Below are 16,743 nucleotides of genomic sequence, written 5' to 3'. Positions count from 1 at the left end.
TGTTTTTGGTATTGTGGGAGGAAGCCGGAGAACCCGGAGAAAACCCACGCAGGCACAGGGAGAACATGCAAACTCCACATAGAAGGGCCCAGACCAGGATTCGAACCTGGAACCCTCTTGCTATGAGGCGACAGTGCTAACCACTGCACCACCGTGCCGCCCTCAAGTAGATATATGTGCCGAATTTGAAGAAATTTCCTACATGCATTCCTGAGATATTCAGAAGAAAGAGACAGACAGACAAAAACAAAAACATAATAATTCTGGCCATGGCTGTGCAGTGCGGAGGCAAACAAGTACAAGGCCTAAGTGCTTCAGTCAGTCTCTGTCATAGGATTATATTGGTATACCAAGGCAAAAGGTCTTCTTTTCTCCTCATGACCTGTACACCGAGCTTCAGAATCATCTATAAATGTTAATGCCTTTTTTTTTTCCAGAGAATTGACTGTAGGTATTGCTTTCAAGAGTTTAGATTTGGAGCCGGAGTTGGTAAGGTGTGTAGCATAAGTTACCATGGCAATGTGCCTCGCTAAGAAGTGAACCTTTGCTGTAACCATGAAAATGCAGGATTAAACCTGAGGCTAACCTGGCTAATCATGAATCCTGCTTCGTGGTACAGAACTCAGGTTCGCCTTTTGTTTTGTTTTTGGAAATGTTATCTGTTGTGTTGTCTGTTAGTCTTGTCTTTTTTTGTAGTTATACTCCTCTAGATCACCACTGAACCTCACAGGGTTCATATTCAGTATTTCTACAGCTTCATGGTATTCCTTCCTGTACATACAGATGTTTACATGCTCTTTAAGACATGAAAAGACATGAAAATGAACACTTGAGAAGTTAGTTGCACTTCTGTTACAATTGGCTTCCTAAAAATTTGCTCCAAGCAGCAAAAAGTTGTTGTGACTTGCAGGCTTTATGCAGCCACATATAAATTTAAATGTTAGTCCTACACATGTAATCAAGCTCCATCTATCACGGGGCTGCCCTTCTTCTAGCTCATGTTCAAGGAGATTGTGTGAAGCTTTTCCTGATTACACACCCATCGTACTATCACACATTTAAACAATTAAAAAAATAAAATAAATAAAAATGTTTAGCCGCTGTCTCTGCAGTTCCTTGATTGAGCTGAAACCAAATCTTAACACAAAGTTTCCGGATGGGAACGCATTTCAATTCAAGGAGCAGAATTTATGCCATTCATAAAATGTTGATGCACTTAAGGTTTAATTTTGAATGGTTCTATTCATACTGATTTTACCTGGACTAGTTTTGACAGAATGACTTGACAGCTCTGTCCTGTCCTTAAAATACACAGTGCATGCATTTACTGCATTCAGTCTTAGCTGTTTTAACTGTTTCAAATAACTGATCTACTCACTTACTTCAGCTTATTTGCATGTTTCTTTTCCTCAGTGAGGATAGCATGCATTCAAACAGAAAGCATCACACTGACATCTAGTGGAATAAAGCCAGTGTAAATCTGAGTTCCACCAGGAGAAGACATATTAACACTAATGAGATTTTATGAAAACAACTGTCAGAACAGTTTTGCGTGCTGCAATTTCAAACAGGATCATTGCTGCAAACTCATAACACAACCACAACCAGTGGACCCATGTTTAATGGAAAACATGTAGCAGCATTTTATTTTAAAAAGTCAAATAGAAATTTTACATTTTGGTGGTGAAAAAAAAAACCAAAAAACAAACCGCTTGTTGGGATTAAAATAAACGTTAAATACAATCAACATCTTAGCTTCTGAAGCCTGGCTGGTTCACTTGTCCATTTAAGTAGCCAAGCTACTGGTCCCTAAGCAAAACATGGCCATGTTTTGTCTGATAAAATGGCGAAGGTGGAACCAAAAAAAAAAAAAACAAGAGTAACTCACTACTTCATATACACACACATGCACTCGTCCCCTCTATCATGCAAAGCCCACTTTTATAGCAGCACTTAGAGCCAAACGTGACTCTAGGAATAGTTTTTGGGCAAATGAGGCCACTGATTAAAAACAGCAATCACCCCACACACATACGCGCACAAAATTAAGTAGAGACTCCATAAAATGTCTATTCAATTTGGCCTCTGCATACAAAATAAAAAAAAAAAGCAACCACTAAATGTAGATGTGGTTGGTACTTAATGCACGCATTTGGGTGCAATGCTGCACAAAAATCTCCTTGAGCTGTCCCAAACAGTCCTTTGGGTTTTCATCCAAAATGGGGGGTTGGGACAAGGACCATCCAAAGTATCTGCTCACTGTGTGTCAGTGTATCCCTATCCTTAGCCGTCAGTGCGTGCACCCAATGCAGATAAAGCATCTGGTTCCAAGAACTCATCATGACATCAAAAGAAGAAAACACCATTTCCAACGTATCCCCCACTGTCCAAATCCAATAATATATATGTGTACTGCTACTGCAGAGTCACTGTTCAACACTTCAGCGCTTTCAGCTTTTCTTCCACTTGCAGCTACAATGTCAAGGAAAAAAATTAAAAAAAAAAAAAAAAGATTAGGATGTCATCGTGTCAGTTTCAGTGTCTGTTCCACTACTTCGGAAGAGGCCGTTGTGGGGATGGAGTACGCATTCTTGGTCTGATTTTCAGCACTGCTGCATCCACTCGGACCAACTCTTCCGTTTTCTCACTGCTCAGGGGTGGAGTCAGGACACCTGAAGGGACAGGGCAGTTGCCATGACGTTCCAACTCCACGTCCCGGTATGAGTAGGCCTTGTCCTGTACACGGCAGAAATACAGATTAACTATGGTGTCATTAGACGGTAGCGGAAAGACGGTGGGTTTCTCTGTGCTTTCTGAGTCTGAAACATGAAAACGATATACTCCTCAGCTGGCTTAAATGTCTCCATGCGTTTTTAAGCTCACTTTCCAAGTTAGATCGCTGCAAATTTTAGACGGTTGTTTTCAGGGGCAGCTGATAGAATCGGGTCCCTTTCTTTTCTGTCTGTTTTAAACCCAATCACACAGAGAAAAAAAAAAAACATCTCATTTGAGTACTTGGACTCACCAGCCATGTCATGTAGGAGGCATGGGTCTGAATGTTGTGCATGTCATCTGCAGGGATTCCTGTGAATGATTTCATTGGTGACCCACCAACCTCCCGCAGTGCCATTGCAAATGGTACCATCCACCTCACACACTCTTCTACCTCCACCCTCTTCAGAGCTGCATGGAGAGGAGGATCAACAAGGTCATAAGTCAGAGGCACACAGGCAGGGTAACACCAGCAGTATGTAACTTTAGCTCAAAAAGAGTAACTCTCCACGTTAAGGCAGCTTTAGTTTTACCTGACACATTTTCCACCAGCTCCAGGGATGAGAAGTGGAACAGGGCTGAAGCAGCAAGGATGCCATTGGAAAACTCAAGGCATCGCACATCTAGCATACACAGGTCCAACAACTAGAAAGAACAGGGGGAAGTAGCTGTAAAAACACAGCTCAATACAAACAATGCACAGGAGGCTCTCACCAAAAAAGCATGACTTACACTCAGACACTAGTAACACTGCTTAACACAGGTTGTGGGAGACGTTGAACAAAGCAACTTCTCAGTATATGGCGAGCTTGTTCCCTTCCTACGCTGCTCTCTGTTGGACTGTCGCAGTACATAAACCATTAGATGGTTCCCTTATTAGTGTCATTAGACATTAGAAGTATTGACATTAGGATCAAATGCTGACTTTCTCTGAATTAAGCTCTCATAAAGGTGAGGCTGCACCTTACCTTCAAGCTCAACTTTGTCCTTAAAAAAAAAAAAAAAGCTGGCAAACCAGACATAAGAACTTCATGAACACATTCAAAAAATCTTTTTCACTGTCATAAGTAAGGCAGAGTATTAAGTCATCCCTTTATTTTGAAATTTTATTTCAGGCTTGTTGCTTCTTCTGTTGTTAATGGTGCAGAAGTGACTGCTTCAAAGTCCCTGCAGCACAGTAACTCGACTCTCTCTGCATTACATGATGCTGCACTGTCTCATCACTGTTGTATTTATTGTGCAGCTGTAACCTCGGTACAGACTCTTTTCAATAATTAGTTTGGGAGCCTCACTGGTTAATCTAACTAGCCTAGCTAGATGTACAGTATACAATACTATCAATACTATGATAGCAGTATAGTACTGCAATTATGTCCATGTGCTTTTGCACAAGTGGTTGCACAGCAGCTTTGAAGGGTGGAGGCATGGCCAAAACTCTCTATAAAATGCTATTTCCACTCCTTTCATTACAGCGGCAGGTTTGCCTTCATCGTTGTGAATACAGTACAAAGACAAGTGTTGTCATTTGAGGAACCAGAAGGCTGGAGAGAGGAGGTGTAACAAGAGGGATAAAATCAATGTTGCAGTCTCTTGACAGCACGCATTTGATTATCCCCACTTGATATATGGATGATGACAGAGAAATTAATCTCATTCCATGATTGGTCGAACTCTTCTTTTTTGGCTCACTTTCCCAGCTTTTGTTTTTTTAGTTAAGAGTAACAAATTGTACCAGTACTTCCATGTCAAAATGTGTTCCTGCCATGAAAAACGTGTATAGACAGGCAGGTCTGGGATACTGTTTTCTGATGCAGCTTTACTTTGCAATTTATAGAAACTAGAACTACATTTTTACATATAAATATAACCCTGTTATTTTTATTTTTTAAATCAATAAATCAAAACTTGATTCTGATTTAATGGAAAACATTTAAACTGCAGTGCATGTGCTGCATTCACTTTTGTACAACACAGCTGATGTTAGAACTAAAGTAATAATAAAGTACAGAGAACAATGAAATATGACAAGAGACAATGAAACTTAAATTGCTAAAATCACTCACTGAATGGGATATGGAAAAAGAGCACTAGTGTTGGTGAAAAACAAAAGTAGATTCCCTAAACAAACTGTTGTTGTTTATTAATGAAGTACCTAACTGAAAAATCATTTTTCTAGTCAGGAAGACTGAAAAAAACCTCACAACATACCTCTGCGATCTGTGTGAATGTAGCCTGGGGATATCTGGGGATGAGCAGCTCGTCCATCTCTTTCAGGTACGCCACCTGCATGTAAACATTGAGCCAGGAGATGGGAGTCTGTGGGCTGAGACTCCATTTGAGCTCCTGTGGTACAAAAAGAGAAAAGAGATAAATTCAACATGTTCCACAGTTCCACAGTTATGGACAGACATGCTCTAAGATCATGTGATAAGAGAAAAAGAAAAGAATCCATGCTGTCCACCACCATCTACACTGTCAAAAAAATTCAATCGATAGATTTTACAAGAGTACATATTAGTGGAGTCGTGTCTGTGCGTTTTACCTTCATGATAATGATTTCCATACTGAGAATTTCATCTTCAGTGCAGGCTTCGTCTGTAACGTAGGCAAACTGGTGGACCTTGGGAGGATACATCTCCTGGGAGATGCAACATCACAGAAAGCAATTTAATAACGAATCACACCAGCAAACTTATTAGAAAATGCTGTAGAGGTCAGGGGTTACACAACTAAAAAGAACTACAGCCTCCTTAAAACTTGAGGGATTTTCACCCCGTACAGTCCAACCCTTCATACCTCTACTTTAGCAGCGATGAAGAGACAGGTGATGCCTATGAGCTGCAGCGTTGATTTGAACACATTCCTCTGGGTGGCCATGAAGCGATCAAAGTAGTCCTGAGCGAGGTGGTATGTCTCCCTGTGCAGTTTGTACACTTCACTCACCTAAAACAAGAAACAAAAATTGAAGTTAACCAAAGTAACTGCACTGACGTAGCTTTCCATGACCAAACCACCAGTAGTAGGTTTGCTTATGTGAGGAAAATATGGACATTAAATGATGTCAGGAGGCTAACAATAATTATGGAACAACATGCATTTGTCTTGTGGAAAACCTCTGTTGTTATTAACTGGAACAGAACCATCTGTATCTTTTTTGATTAGTGTCATTCCTAATTTAATAACATTTTATTTTAAAAAAAGAAAATGGCAGAGAATGAGACTGGTTTTTCGGTAAACTTCCACACTGCATCTCACGATGCAATCTAGAGCAAAGATTGAAGGGTGTTGAGGGGTAGGGTAGGGTGTTGAATTAGGTACCTTGTCTTATAAATATCACCAACTGCTTTAAACTAGGCTTTCATGTTTTGCTGTTGTTGTTTTTTTTTTTTAACTAACTTATATTGTGTTTATTTCTTGGTTCAAATTGTGGATTTTAAGTCAAATTGGTTCAGTTCAGCTGTAAGGTTAAACCAGGTGGTGCTGCTGGTTCACCTTCAATGTGTGAATGACAGTCATCAGTCTGTTGGCGCTGACAAGACAGGACTTGTGGGAAGTGCTGGACAGTCAAAGGGATGTCAATTTTGGCTAACTTAGCTTTTGAAAGCATGGAACTCATTAACTGGCAACAAAAAACACAAATGAAGTGAAATATGCTACACTGAGCCAATGAGTTTTGGAGCAGCGCAACAGCTTCTTGTCAAGGTTGTCGGATGTTTGCCACACAAAGTGGCTGTGGGTGAGCAGCACACTGAACTGCATCTCCCAGTCAGCACCGATGAAGTGTCAAGTAGTAGTTTTTCATTTGCGTTGGTGGTCACCACTAGCTTTTCTGCGCTGGCCAGCTTTCCTTTTAGTCTATCCTTTTTCTCTGGCGTGCATCACAGTTTGCACCTGCGTGATCTTTGACTGCCAGCCATCCTCAAACATGGCAGCCAAGTTCTTAAGGTGGTGCAGCATAGGGCTCATACTATTATTAAACTGGAGAACAACATAACAGAATTTACATTTGACTTCATGCCTTTCTGAAGACCCCACTGAGCTTTGATTCAAAGCACTTCGTTTTTTACCCCAAACTGCTAGCTAGTAAAGCCATTATCTAAGTGTGTGTGTGTAATTTAGGATATAAAATTCACTCATGCTAATTTATGGGGCTCAATAGTAAATTTGCTCTATCAGAAACATCTTTCAATGTAGAACTATGGTACAAATTCTTAGTAAGCTAGTAAAGCTGTAGTCAACCCAAGAAAATTTTGGTCAACTAAATTCTACCTACTCTTCGACCTATTTTACTTATCTTATTTTATTTTGTGTTACCTTGTTTTATTTTTATTTTATTCTTCTATTATACGTTACTTGTTACGTTCTATGTATGCACCAATCACCAAGACAAATTCCTAGTAATGTGAAACCTCTTCACTTACAATGGCAATAAAGGCTTTCTGATTCTGATTCTATTGAGTGCAAATTGTAAAATATCTAGTTGGAGTTTCACCCCACATCCTCTAACACTACCCAGCTAAATTCCTGTTTTCAAGGATAATTGAGATGTTAGCTTGCACTTCAACTCCTTAACGTCTTCAACAGCTGCCACCTTCTCACAAGTGCCTAACCGTTACTGAGCATGTGCAACAGAGATGAGAAGGAAGAAAGACTGCTCACTCCTTAACTACTTCCATCATCAGCTCCAGAGGAAAAACAACAGTGTTAAATTCTTTATTACCATTTAAACAATAGGACAAGTGAGTCACTAGATTTACTATCCCAAGGTGGCATTTTATTTCTGAGCCCTGCCTCATACTACAGACCTCCATGAGCCAGTCCAGGAGAATTGCCCTCATCTTGGGCTGCAGATGAGGATGGTTCTCCATCATGTGGATGTCCCTGGTGTATGTCTTATCCTTCTCCAACATGTTGTTCCACACCACATCCTTACTGGCCCAGCTGGTAACAAAACAGAAACACTATGGTAACTCAAGTGCCCCCTTGCTGTGCAACACAAACAAAGCTGTAACGATTGTATTTAAACTACAATCTTCCTTGAAGACATACAGAAACCAGACGATAAACCAAAAATGCTGAACGAACACTTCCTTCTAGTTCCTATGGGGGCTTCACAGGGCTCTATTTTAGCTCTAGTTTAGAAGGTAGTGATTAAAGGGGAAGGAGAAAAACTGCAGAATCAACACTTTAAAAGATGATGTGTAAGTTAAATCTAGGCCTTGTTGCCTTGCTTTAACTTGTATGTCTTTAATTTGAAACCCACCAGTGTGTGCTTTGACAGAGCATAGACATCTGCAGGATAGAGAGCCTAATCTGAGATAATCAACCACACAAACAACTCTACTTACCACAATGTGGGAAGAGGGGCACAACGCACAGGGGTTGTAAATATGTTGTTAAAGTTATAGTGTGGGAAGCCTGCATTTATCAGGGCAACAGGTTGGTCCTCTTCTTGATCAGGTGTGGGTATCCACCTGTGTGGACTTGTGCAAGTAGGATCAGGACTCCAGCTCAGCTACAAAGGAAAGAGGGAGAATAAAGAGAGAGAGGTGGTGAGTCAGGTGACTCAGTGACTGGGCCACAGACACAGAATAACAGAAACAAGGGCCTGTTCAGACCTGGATTTAATATTGACCCTGAGTGATCCGATAGCTAGTGGACAGCTCCAAGTCTGTCAGTTCACACCAAGCATTAACATGTGTCATCACATGCACCTCGAGTGACCACTTGTGATCAGATGTCACTTCCATGTTTTATATGCAATTAAACATCTACACCACTGCTGCAAATCAACACTATGTTTCAAAACACAAAGAAACAAACAACTTAATGTGTAACATTTGTCAAATTTATAGAAAGGCACAAATTAGTAATTTTTTGTAGAAAGTATTTCAGGAAAGTTGTAACGTTTCTCCTCACTCAACAACTCACAAAACCTAGTGTTTTGTGAAGGGGAGACTGGGAAGTTCCCCATAGGCATTGGTTACGGTTTACTGTATTTGTAACACATTTAAGTCAATAAAATGTCTTCTTGGATTCACTTAGTGTAAATGGTTAAATCAGTTGAAACCGTGTGTTCAAACAGGTGCTCAATGTTGGCAGGTTAAGACGTTCCTAAGACAAGAAACAACTTAATTAACTTAATATTTTATCATTGCTTTATTGCAAAGTTTATTGAGTTTCTTTTTTGCTCAAGAACTTTCAAAATTTAGAATTTTTTTAAGGGGGTCAGTGGATATTATGGTTACCTTGTCTGGTAAGAGAACCTGAAAATTAGTCAGTGTGTAATCTATTATGTCTGTTTTTGCCTCGCGGAGATGTCAGCTCTGTAGGCCCACAACCACTGACTGTATATTAAGATGAACGATATGAGACAAAGTGAAGACATAGCATCTTGATGTCCCCCTGGTGGCTGGATTCAGTACAGCTCATAAACCCCTCACCCACCATGTTAGCAAAGTGGACATAAAACAAACTAAAAACTCAAGGTACATGTCAATTAAATTTTTCCCAGAGATGGTTTCTGTCACTTTAGGTGGTTCTTGTCAAGCTGATGTATGTTCAACTGCTCACTCTTCTGATGAGTTTGGTTTTAATTAGTTATTTGATGCTATAAAAAGGAGTGGGTGTGAAATGTAATGATTAACATCTGAGCGCAGCTTGCGATTGGGTCAGACATTTGTATGGACAGGAACTCGGTCATTCAGCTCCATCACCTGATCACTACTGCACAGTAATGAACATGAGCTGGGAGTGTTAGTATCTGGGATATTTTGGATTTTGTACTGCAGGGGGAAAGTGCAGATGCTTTGTTCATCTTTACAAATGTCAGGGCCCAGGACACATACACATCCACTGCTAAAAGGGTGTTGTTATATGTGCCCCAAACCACAACCGAATGTGGTTTGTGATTGGATCTTGAATGCATCCCAAAAGCTTCGAACTGTCCACTTGACTCAGGACCACCAGGTTTGAACAGAGCCAGGGAGGGTGCGGGTTTAGACTCGGTTTAGACACATATTTTAACACCAAGTGAGATCAAGCCTACCTCACATTCACGTTGCTTCTTCTTCGTCATCTCTGCTACCTCTTCGTCATCCAGATCTTGTAGGTACTGAATATCAAAGAAAGCAAATGGTTATTTTGTAGACGAATCAGTTCACAAACAGCACACAGTTGGTTCCGACATTTGAATTTCCATTGTTGATGTGAGTTTGCGAGAGCTAGAAACCGAATCTTGCCCTGGCTTGTTTTGCTTTACAGGAATAAAAACAGCATTAATGAAGTCAACAACAGTCAATATCATCTGCGTTCATCAAGTAATACTTAAGTGAGGCACATCACACTGTTAACTGCCAGCAATAATGAAAAGACTATGACATCAGTTTTGATTATTCCATTAGCATTGTTTAACTACATCTGCAGCCTAACTAATGTTGCAGGCTAGTCTGCAAACCTTTCAGACCACTTACAATGGCAACATCTGCCTTCCTCTTTCTCGATCGTACTGTAGTTTCCTTGGGCGCCTCGGGAGCAACAGACCTCGTTTGTGCCTCTTCCCTGTAACAACATCCAACAAAAACGTGGTTCGAAGCCTCCAGAGTCAACACAAACCATTTTAACATACTTGCATAAAAATGTTAATACGGTCAAAATAAAGTGCTATAGCAGCAAGCTAACTACCCGGATGGCTAAAGCTCCATCAACTCAACTTTTCTTTCTGTCGTCACACACTTTGATTGACGAGCTTAAAAGTGCCCTGGATGAAATAAATAAAACTCACCGGTTTTCCCGCATTATACTCAGAGGGATGTGTGTCAGTTTCGGAGTAAACCTGTGAATGAGAAGTGTTTTAAAGCTTTATTTTGGGGGTTAAGAAAACACATTCATACACTCCCAACCCCCACTCTAAACTCCCTCCTTCTGACAAAGCCCAACTCAGTCTGGCGCGGTGAAATGGAAACGGTACGCAATGTTAAAAGTCGTCCAGAAGTACCAAATAATGCAAGCACATTCATGTAGTTAGTCGGCGACAAACACCAGATACTATATTAGCTGGTTACCGTTGTTGTTTTAAGTATTTTTAAGGGAATCTGCCTATTTTTCCTCGCTAACTTTGGACAGCTGGCTTGCCACATAATGGCCGAACGACAAGCAGTCCCAGGACGCCTATTTTCTTAATTCACCTTTTAAGAGTACGAGCAACAGTACCAAGCAGTCATCTAACACAGTCAACATTTAATTTTGAGCATTTCTAAAAAAAAAAACTTTGAATCATTATTAGTTATCCAACTTGTTCCGGTTTAGGCAGCATTTAACTTAGCTTCAAAAGTTGCAGCTGCTGCTAGCTTAAGTTAAGATACTCGATGCAGTGATTTACGTTTCGCTTCATCCACTCACCTCAAGATTATGGCCTTGAAGTTCACTCTTATCCACGTCTAAAAAGAATAAATGAATATTGTGGAGCTATGTAAGCGCCTGTTGATCACACTCGGAGGTGCTCTGTGTGTCTGCGTGTTTCCAGGCCGGGTTGGTTCCTCTGAGCTGGCGCCTTGTAGGAAACAGATGACTTGAAGCATCAACGTCAGGGAGGAGCAGATTTAACTTGGCGCTAAATCCCAAGTTTCACCGCCTCTTTATTGACTAATTTTAACTCCATTCACCATCGTTTCACATCTGAAGCTTGTGTAGAGCACACGTGTCTAATATAATCGGTATATATTGTGCTAAAGAAATGGAAAAAATAAGTTTATAAACGGGAGGCGTGACGGCTGTCGGTGACAGCTGCAGGGGCGGCGCTTCCGAAGAGGAAGTGCTCAGGCACCGCGTGGCTAGTCTGTCAGATGTAAACAAAGCCCTAGTCCTCTCAGATTAAGCCTAAAATAAAACCTATCGCGACACAAGTATTGGGAAGTAATCGAATCTTTTCGGTCTACCAACTCTATATATTGTTATCACTCACTGTCACCTCGGGCGCGTCCATTATTTAGCAAAAAAATGAAGTGAGTTAGCCTGCGGATGCTTCGGCCGGCGTTGCGCGCATTTCCCGCATAGCTGCCAAAACCCACTCCTGACTACAACCCCGCGATCCTTTCTCATAAGCAAACTCGCTGCACTGTTAACTATGTGTTTATTAAACTACCAGCTTAATAACGACTTTCAAGATCACCGTTTCAGATTTGGTTCGATTAAACAAAATTGACCTTTGGCCAGTCACGTGACCCCGATGCTTGGAGAGATAAAAAAAACAAGATACTTTCCTGTACGTGGTTTCGCTATAGAAACTGGAACATGAAGTTTTTGGACCTTTTCGGGCGCCTAAAATCCGTGGTTATTGGAATGATTCATGTCAAAGCCTTACCAGGTAAACTGACTGCATTGACCTTTGTCCTCCAGTGTTCAAATGTAAAGCTTAACGTAAGTAAAACTCCATACAATAGAAATACTCCATTACAGCTGTCCTGCATTGAAAATCTTGTATATAGAAAAAGTAAAAGTGTAGTATTTTAAAACATTTTTTAGCCTAGTTAAAATATCAAAAGTAAAAACACTCAATACAAATTGCCCAGGTGAATGTTATACACTTATATGTTGAATATTTGATTATTTTATTAGTTTTGTAGATGTGTGCAGTTATAGTTGGTAAGTAATTTACTGCAGTGCATTCTGTTTTATGAAGCTGATTGGAAAGTAGGCCGTACTACACTGCAAATCTTGGAGTAATAACTTGTGATATCGCGCTGTACGTAACCAAGTTCTCTGTCTCTCTCAGGCACCCCCTTGGGTTGTATGAAAATGTCCCAAATCACTGAGGAAGCATGCAGGGAGGCAGCTATCTACCGTGATGCAGGGATTGTAAGTTACTTCACATTCTGTAAAGTCCTTACAGATTAGTAGTCTCTCCAAAAAACAAAAAAAAACAAAAGAGTCAGTAACCACAACTTGTAATGTCCTCTCTCAGGATGGTGTGATCATTGAAAACATGCACGATATCCCTTATTCCTTCTCCGTGGGCCCTGAGGTGGTCGCCTGTATGACTGCGGTATGCAGTGCTGTGAGAAGCATCTGTCCATCCCTGCCGCTAGGAGTGCAAATCCTGTCTTCTGCTAACCAGCAGGCACTGGCTGTAGCACTGGCTTCAGGTTGAGTTCTCACATCAGTTACATTGTTGCTCTAATGTATATGAGGAAACAAGGACAGAACAGAAGTCTGCAATCATGTGTTGTCATGGCCGACATGTCAATGGATACCTGATTTCACTGTCTGGTCATCCTTTCTAATGTTATGTATGTTTATCAGTGAGCTGCCAGGTGTTAAGTCTTAAACAAGAAGCTGCTTAATCTGTGAACAAAGGTGTATGTATCAGGCTTATCCATAATGTTTTACATACCCATGTTTGGCGCAGAGGCTACCGTTAGTGGCTCAGTTTTACTGTATGGTCACAGATCTGGATTTCATCAGAGCTGAGGGTTTTGTCTTTTCTCACGTGGCTGATGAGGGCCTCCTGAATGCCTGTGCTGGGGACTTACTGAGATACCGCAAACAGATTGGAGCTGAGCATGTGCAGATCTTCACCGACATCAAAAAGAAGCACAGGTGAGATGACCATTTGTACAGTACTGGGTCACCTGACCATTTACGCCTACAGGGACGTTGGGAGCGTTGCAAATAAGAACAATAAAGCTGGCGTTCATTTTGTTTTCAGTCACTTTCTGTGCATTGTCACTTTCTAGACTTGTCAGTGTGGTAGTGAATTCCCCTTATTACGCAGTGTGTTTTCTCTCATATGCAGCTGAATTTTATTTCTGCTTCCACTCGGTTGTGTTTCCACAGTCAACTTCTTAATATTTTACTTCCCTCTTCTCAGCACCTCACATGTCAGTTGCCAAAGGAAATGAATTATAATTTAATTAATATTAAGGATTTCATACTAATTAAATTCACCTAATAAAAAAAATTAATTCATACAGGATGAATTAAATTTTTTTATCAAGTGACTTTTTCCACAGAGGAATCAACAATGTGGCCGATGTAAGTTAAATGTAAGTTAAATCCTTACATGTGCATACTGTGACTAATCATATGATCACTTGAGAGCTGGAATGAAGAGTTATTCCTGCACATCACCGTACGTTAGAGAGAGATGCTTGTTAAATAGCCTGTTTCTCCTTTTGGTGAAAAAGCAGGCTCTCAGAGTGTTTTTGGTCTCGGTGATTAAGGCCCACTCCAGTATTTTCTAGTGCAATAAGCTCGCTCCCACTTTGTTTTTTCAATAAAGTACTTAAAAAGTTTGTTGTAAATCAAGATGTAGGCACTATGCTGTTCTTGGTCCCACTTTTAGGTGAATTCTAATGTTAATTTCAGTTTGAATTCTATTAACCCTGGTCTCAGCCAGTTTCAGTCCAGGGCTAGTCTCCGTTTTATCCCCTACTGGTTGCATGCTTGTCTTCCTCAGCTCCCATGCCCTGACAGCAGACATGAGCATTGAAGAAACAGCGCGTGCCGCAGAGTTCTTCCTCTCTGATGGAGTCATCATCACAGGAGCAGCCACCGGAGTGCAGGCTGATCCGCAGGAGCTCAGAGGTCCTGCCGCAAACACTTCACGCATCATGCACATTGATTGATTGATTGATTCACCATTGATCTATTCACCTGTAGCATTTTAAAAACCCCAAAGTTTTCAATCAATAATGGAATAAATGGAGGAGTACCACTGCTTTTTTCTATGTACCGGTAGTTAAATTTAAATGACTAACTTGTCTCTCCACCAGAGGGCACTCTCACCTGTGGTGATACATTTAGGGATTTTATGGCACAGTGTTCAGTGTCCCCAGTAGGTCAGGACAGTGCACAGTGAGACCAGCGATCAACAGTCACCCAATATGGCACCCATATGAAGCCTGCCTGTAGGTCTGTGGCTCAGTTTAGGAGTGCTGCATATGCACACTCACTCTCACTCACACCATATACAGTAAAGTGTTACATTAAGTAATGTGAATGCTGTACTCCACTGGGTGGGAAGGGTTTGTTTTTCAGTTTGTAAAAGGAAGAAGCCTCACCACCCAATCAAAGAATTGTTGACTCACTGATAATGATCAAGTACAAGTTGATCAACAAAATGATCAAGTTGATGAACACTGAGCAGTGTGCACTTTACTCACTCCATATCCCCTCTGCAGTTGAAGGGATTGGCTCGTTTCCAGGGGACTGTACTGGACAGTCATTCTCAGGCATTATTTTATGATACACACGTGCGAGCACACACAGTAAGAGTGGCAGTTGTGGGAGTACCTACTTTTACCCAAATGCCATAACAAAGTACAGTTTAAATGGACTTTACTTGTGCTGAGTGCAGTATGTCACTTCCTCTGCAGTGGCTGCACCTTACAGACAAGACAACCACAGGTGTACATGATAACACAACCGAATTCCATCTAACTTCTCCAGTTTCGGGGCTCATTCTGGCTCACTGTCACATTGCAAATAGAACAAAGCTTCATGTTTTTGTTAATCACTGTGCTTTTCCTACTATGACAATTCAGAACAGTGAAAGGCCTATTGACAGTGTAATGAGAACGTTTTCGCCCACGGTAACCACCTCACAGATTGTTATCACCTGATTTTGCATCCCCCCTCACCCCTATGGAGCCTTTCAGCTCACTGTTTTGGTTTTACAGCCCACAACTTCACTTCTATTTCAGTGAAATAGTTCTGATGAAATAGTTGTATGCTATCCTCCCAGCACTAAACAGCAGATAGACAGGTTACCGACTAGACTTAAGTTTTACTATAATATATCGCATATCATCGCATGTAACCGTTGTCAGCTGATATGCCAAAAGTTGCATTTCCAGCTTTTTTATGCCTCTGTGGATGAAAACAGTGCATGTAAGTAAGTAAACAAAACAACAAAACAGAACATTATAGAATTTTAGAACTTTATGTGAAATTCTGCTTAAAGCCAGAAGCTATGATCATAATTTTAGGTTCATTCATCCTAATTTTGTTTTTCTTTTGTTGTCCTGCAGTTTGGCCCATGCCAAACTTGGTGTTACATATCAGTTACAGCAAGCGACTGCAATCACCTGCGCACTTTCACCTTTGATGGTCTGTACTTTCAGTTAAATAAAACACTGAAAGCAGAAGTTTTAATTGTAATGTAGTGTTTTTATATTAGTCTACAAGAATTTTCTTTCATCAGTGACTTAATCAGAGGCTGTGAGGAAACACACCCAGGATTGTGTCTGCTGAGGGTCAGTGGGTCTAAAGTCTGCACCGTGTCTCTCTCCCGAGGTTTCTATTTTAAGCAGAGTCTCCAACACGACATTCTGGACTGTAAACACTTTGAGCTGAACAGACACACCGCCTTGGATTCATGCATGCTAGTGTGCTATCACACACAAGAACAAACACACACATGCTTCTTTACCCCACACGTGCGCTCTGTCTCCCATTAACACAAACATGCAGACACTGATCAGACAGGATGATACTGGAGCTCACATGCCAGTGGGAAGGTCAAGCTCTGCTGTGTCCAAAGTTCACTATGTGTATCATAGCCTCTCTTAGTGTAGCCCCCCCCCAAGCACACACATACACCAACACACACCATCACCTTTGTAACAGATTTTCATTAACATTAGCCCAACAAAAACAAAAGTGAACAGTGTGTTTCTTTTAAACCTGTGTTAAATACATTTCTGCTGTTTCTTTGCTTTTGCAGAGGTTTCCCAGTCTGTGAGAATCCCAGTGCTCATAGGTTCTGGAGTGACCCATGACAACATTGAACGCTACCTTGATGCAAATGGGATGATTATCGGATCACACTTCAAGGAGGGTGGCCACTGGGCCAATGCGGTCGACCCGCAGCAAGTGAAGAGGTTCATGAGAAAGAGACGTGACCTTCTCAAATGAGAGGTTTTCTGTCATCACCCCAGCATCTTACACATTTATTTCTAATGTATAATTACT

General features: G+C 41.0%; 2 protein-coding genes across 3 annotated transcripts; one reads left to right on the top strand and one right to left on the bottom strand.

The window, feature by feature from the left end:
- Positions 1-1,610: 1,610 nt before the first annotated feature.
- Positions 1,611-11,427, bottom strand: ccne1 (cyclin E1). The gene is given in 13 exon segments (XM_046394592.1): positions 1,611-2,567; positions 2,569-2,736; positions 3,026-3,183; positions 3,306-3,417; positions 4,981-5,115; positions 5,315-5,410; positions 5,569-5,715; positions 7,578-7,713; positions 8,121-8,287; positions 9,821-9,886; positions 10,245-10,332; positions 10,556-10,606; positions 11,173-11,427. Coding segments are annotated over 12 exon segments (1,341 nt in total). The 5' UTR covers positions 10,570-10,606; positions 11,173-11,427; the 3' UTR covers positions 1,611-2,513.
- On the top strand, positions 10,687-16,686 carry zgc:162297 (uncharacterized protein LOC555865 homolog). Of its 2 annotated transcripts, none has more exons than XM_046394807.1 (6): positions 10,687-10,737; positions 12,545-12,627; positions 12,734-12,914; positions 13,218-13,368; positions 14,228-14,355; positions 16,496-16,686. In XM_046394807.1, exons 2-6 carry the CDS (start codon positions 12,562-12,564, stop codon positions 16,684-16,686), a joined length of 717 nt encoding a protein of 238 aa, XP_046250763.1. In that variant the 5' UTR covers positions 10,687-10,737; positions 12,545-12,561. The 2 variants fall into 2 exon arrangements, with proteins under 2 accessions (XP_046250763.1, XP_046250674.1); XM_046394718.1 differs by lacking the exon at positions 10,687-10,737 and adding an exon at positions 11,604-12,136.
- The last annotated feature ends 57 nt before the right edge of the window (positions 16,687-16,743 follow it).

The sequence above is a fragment of the Scatophagus argus genome, chromosome 1 (genome assembly GCF_020382885.2).
Source record: "Scatophagus argus isolate fScaArg1 chromosome 1, fScaArg1.pri, whole genome shotgun sequence".
Classification (NCBI taxonomy): domain Eukaryota; kingdom Metazoa; phylum Chordata; class Actinopteri; family Scatophagidae; genus Scatophagus; species Scatophagus argus.
This window is presented reverse-complemented; position numbering and strand designations above follow the sequence as displayed.

Coding starts and splice junctions, on each gene's coding strand:
- zgc:162297 (XM_046394718.1), top strand. CDS start 12,064: ATGAAGTTTTTGGACCTTTTCGGGCGCCTAAAATCCGTGGTTATTGGA. Junction 13,369..14,227: donor GACATCAAAAAGAAGCACAG/GTGAGATGACCA, acceptor TGTCTTCCTCAG/CTCCCATGCCCTGACAGCAG. Junction 14,356..16,495: donor TGATCCGCAGGAGCTCAGAG/GTCCTGCCGCAA, acceptor TTGCTTTTGCAG/AGGTTTCCCAGTCTGTGAGA.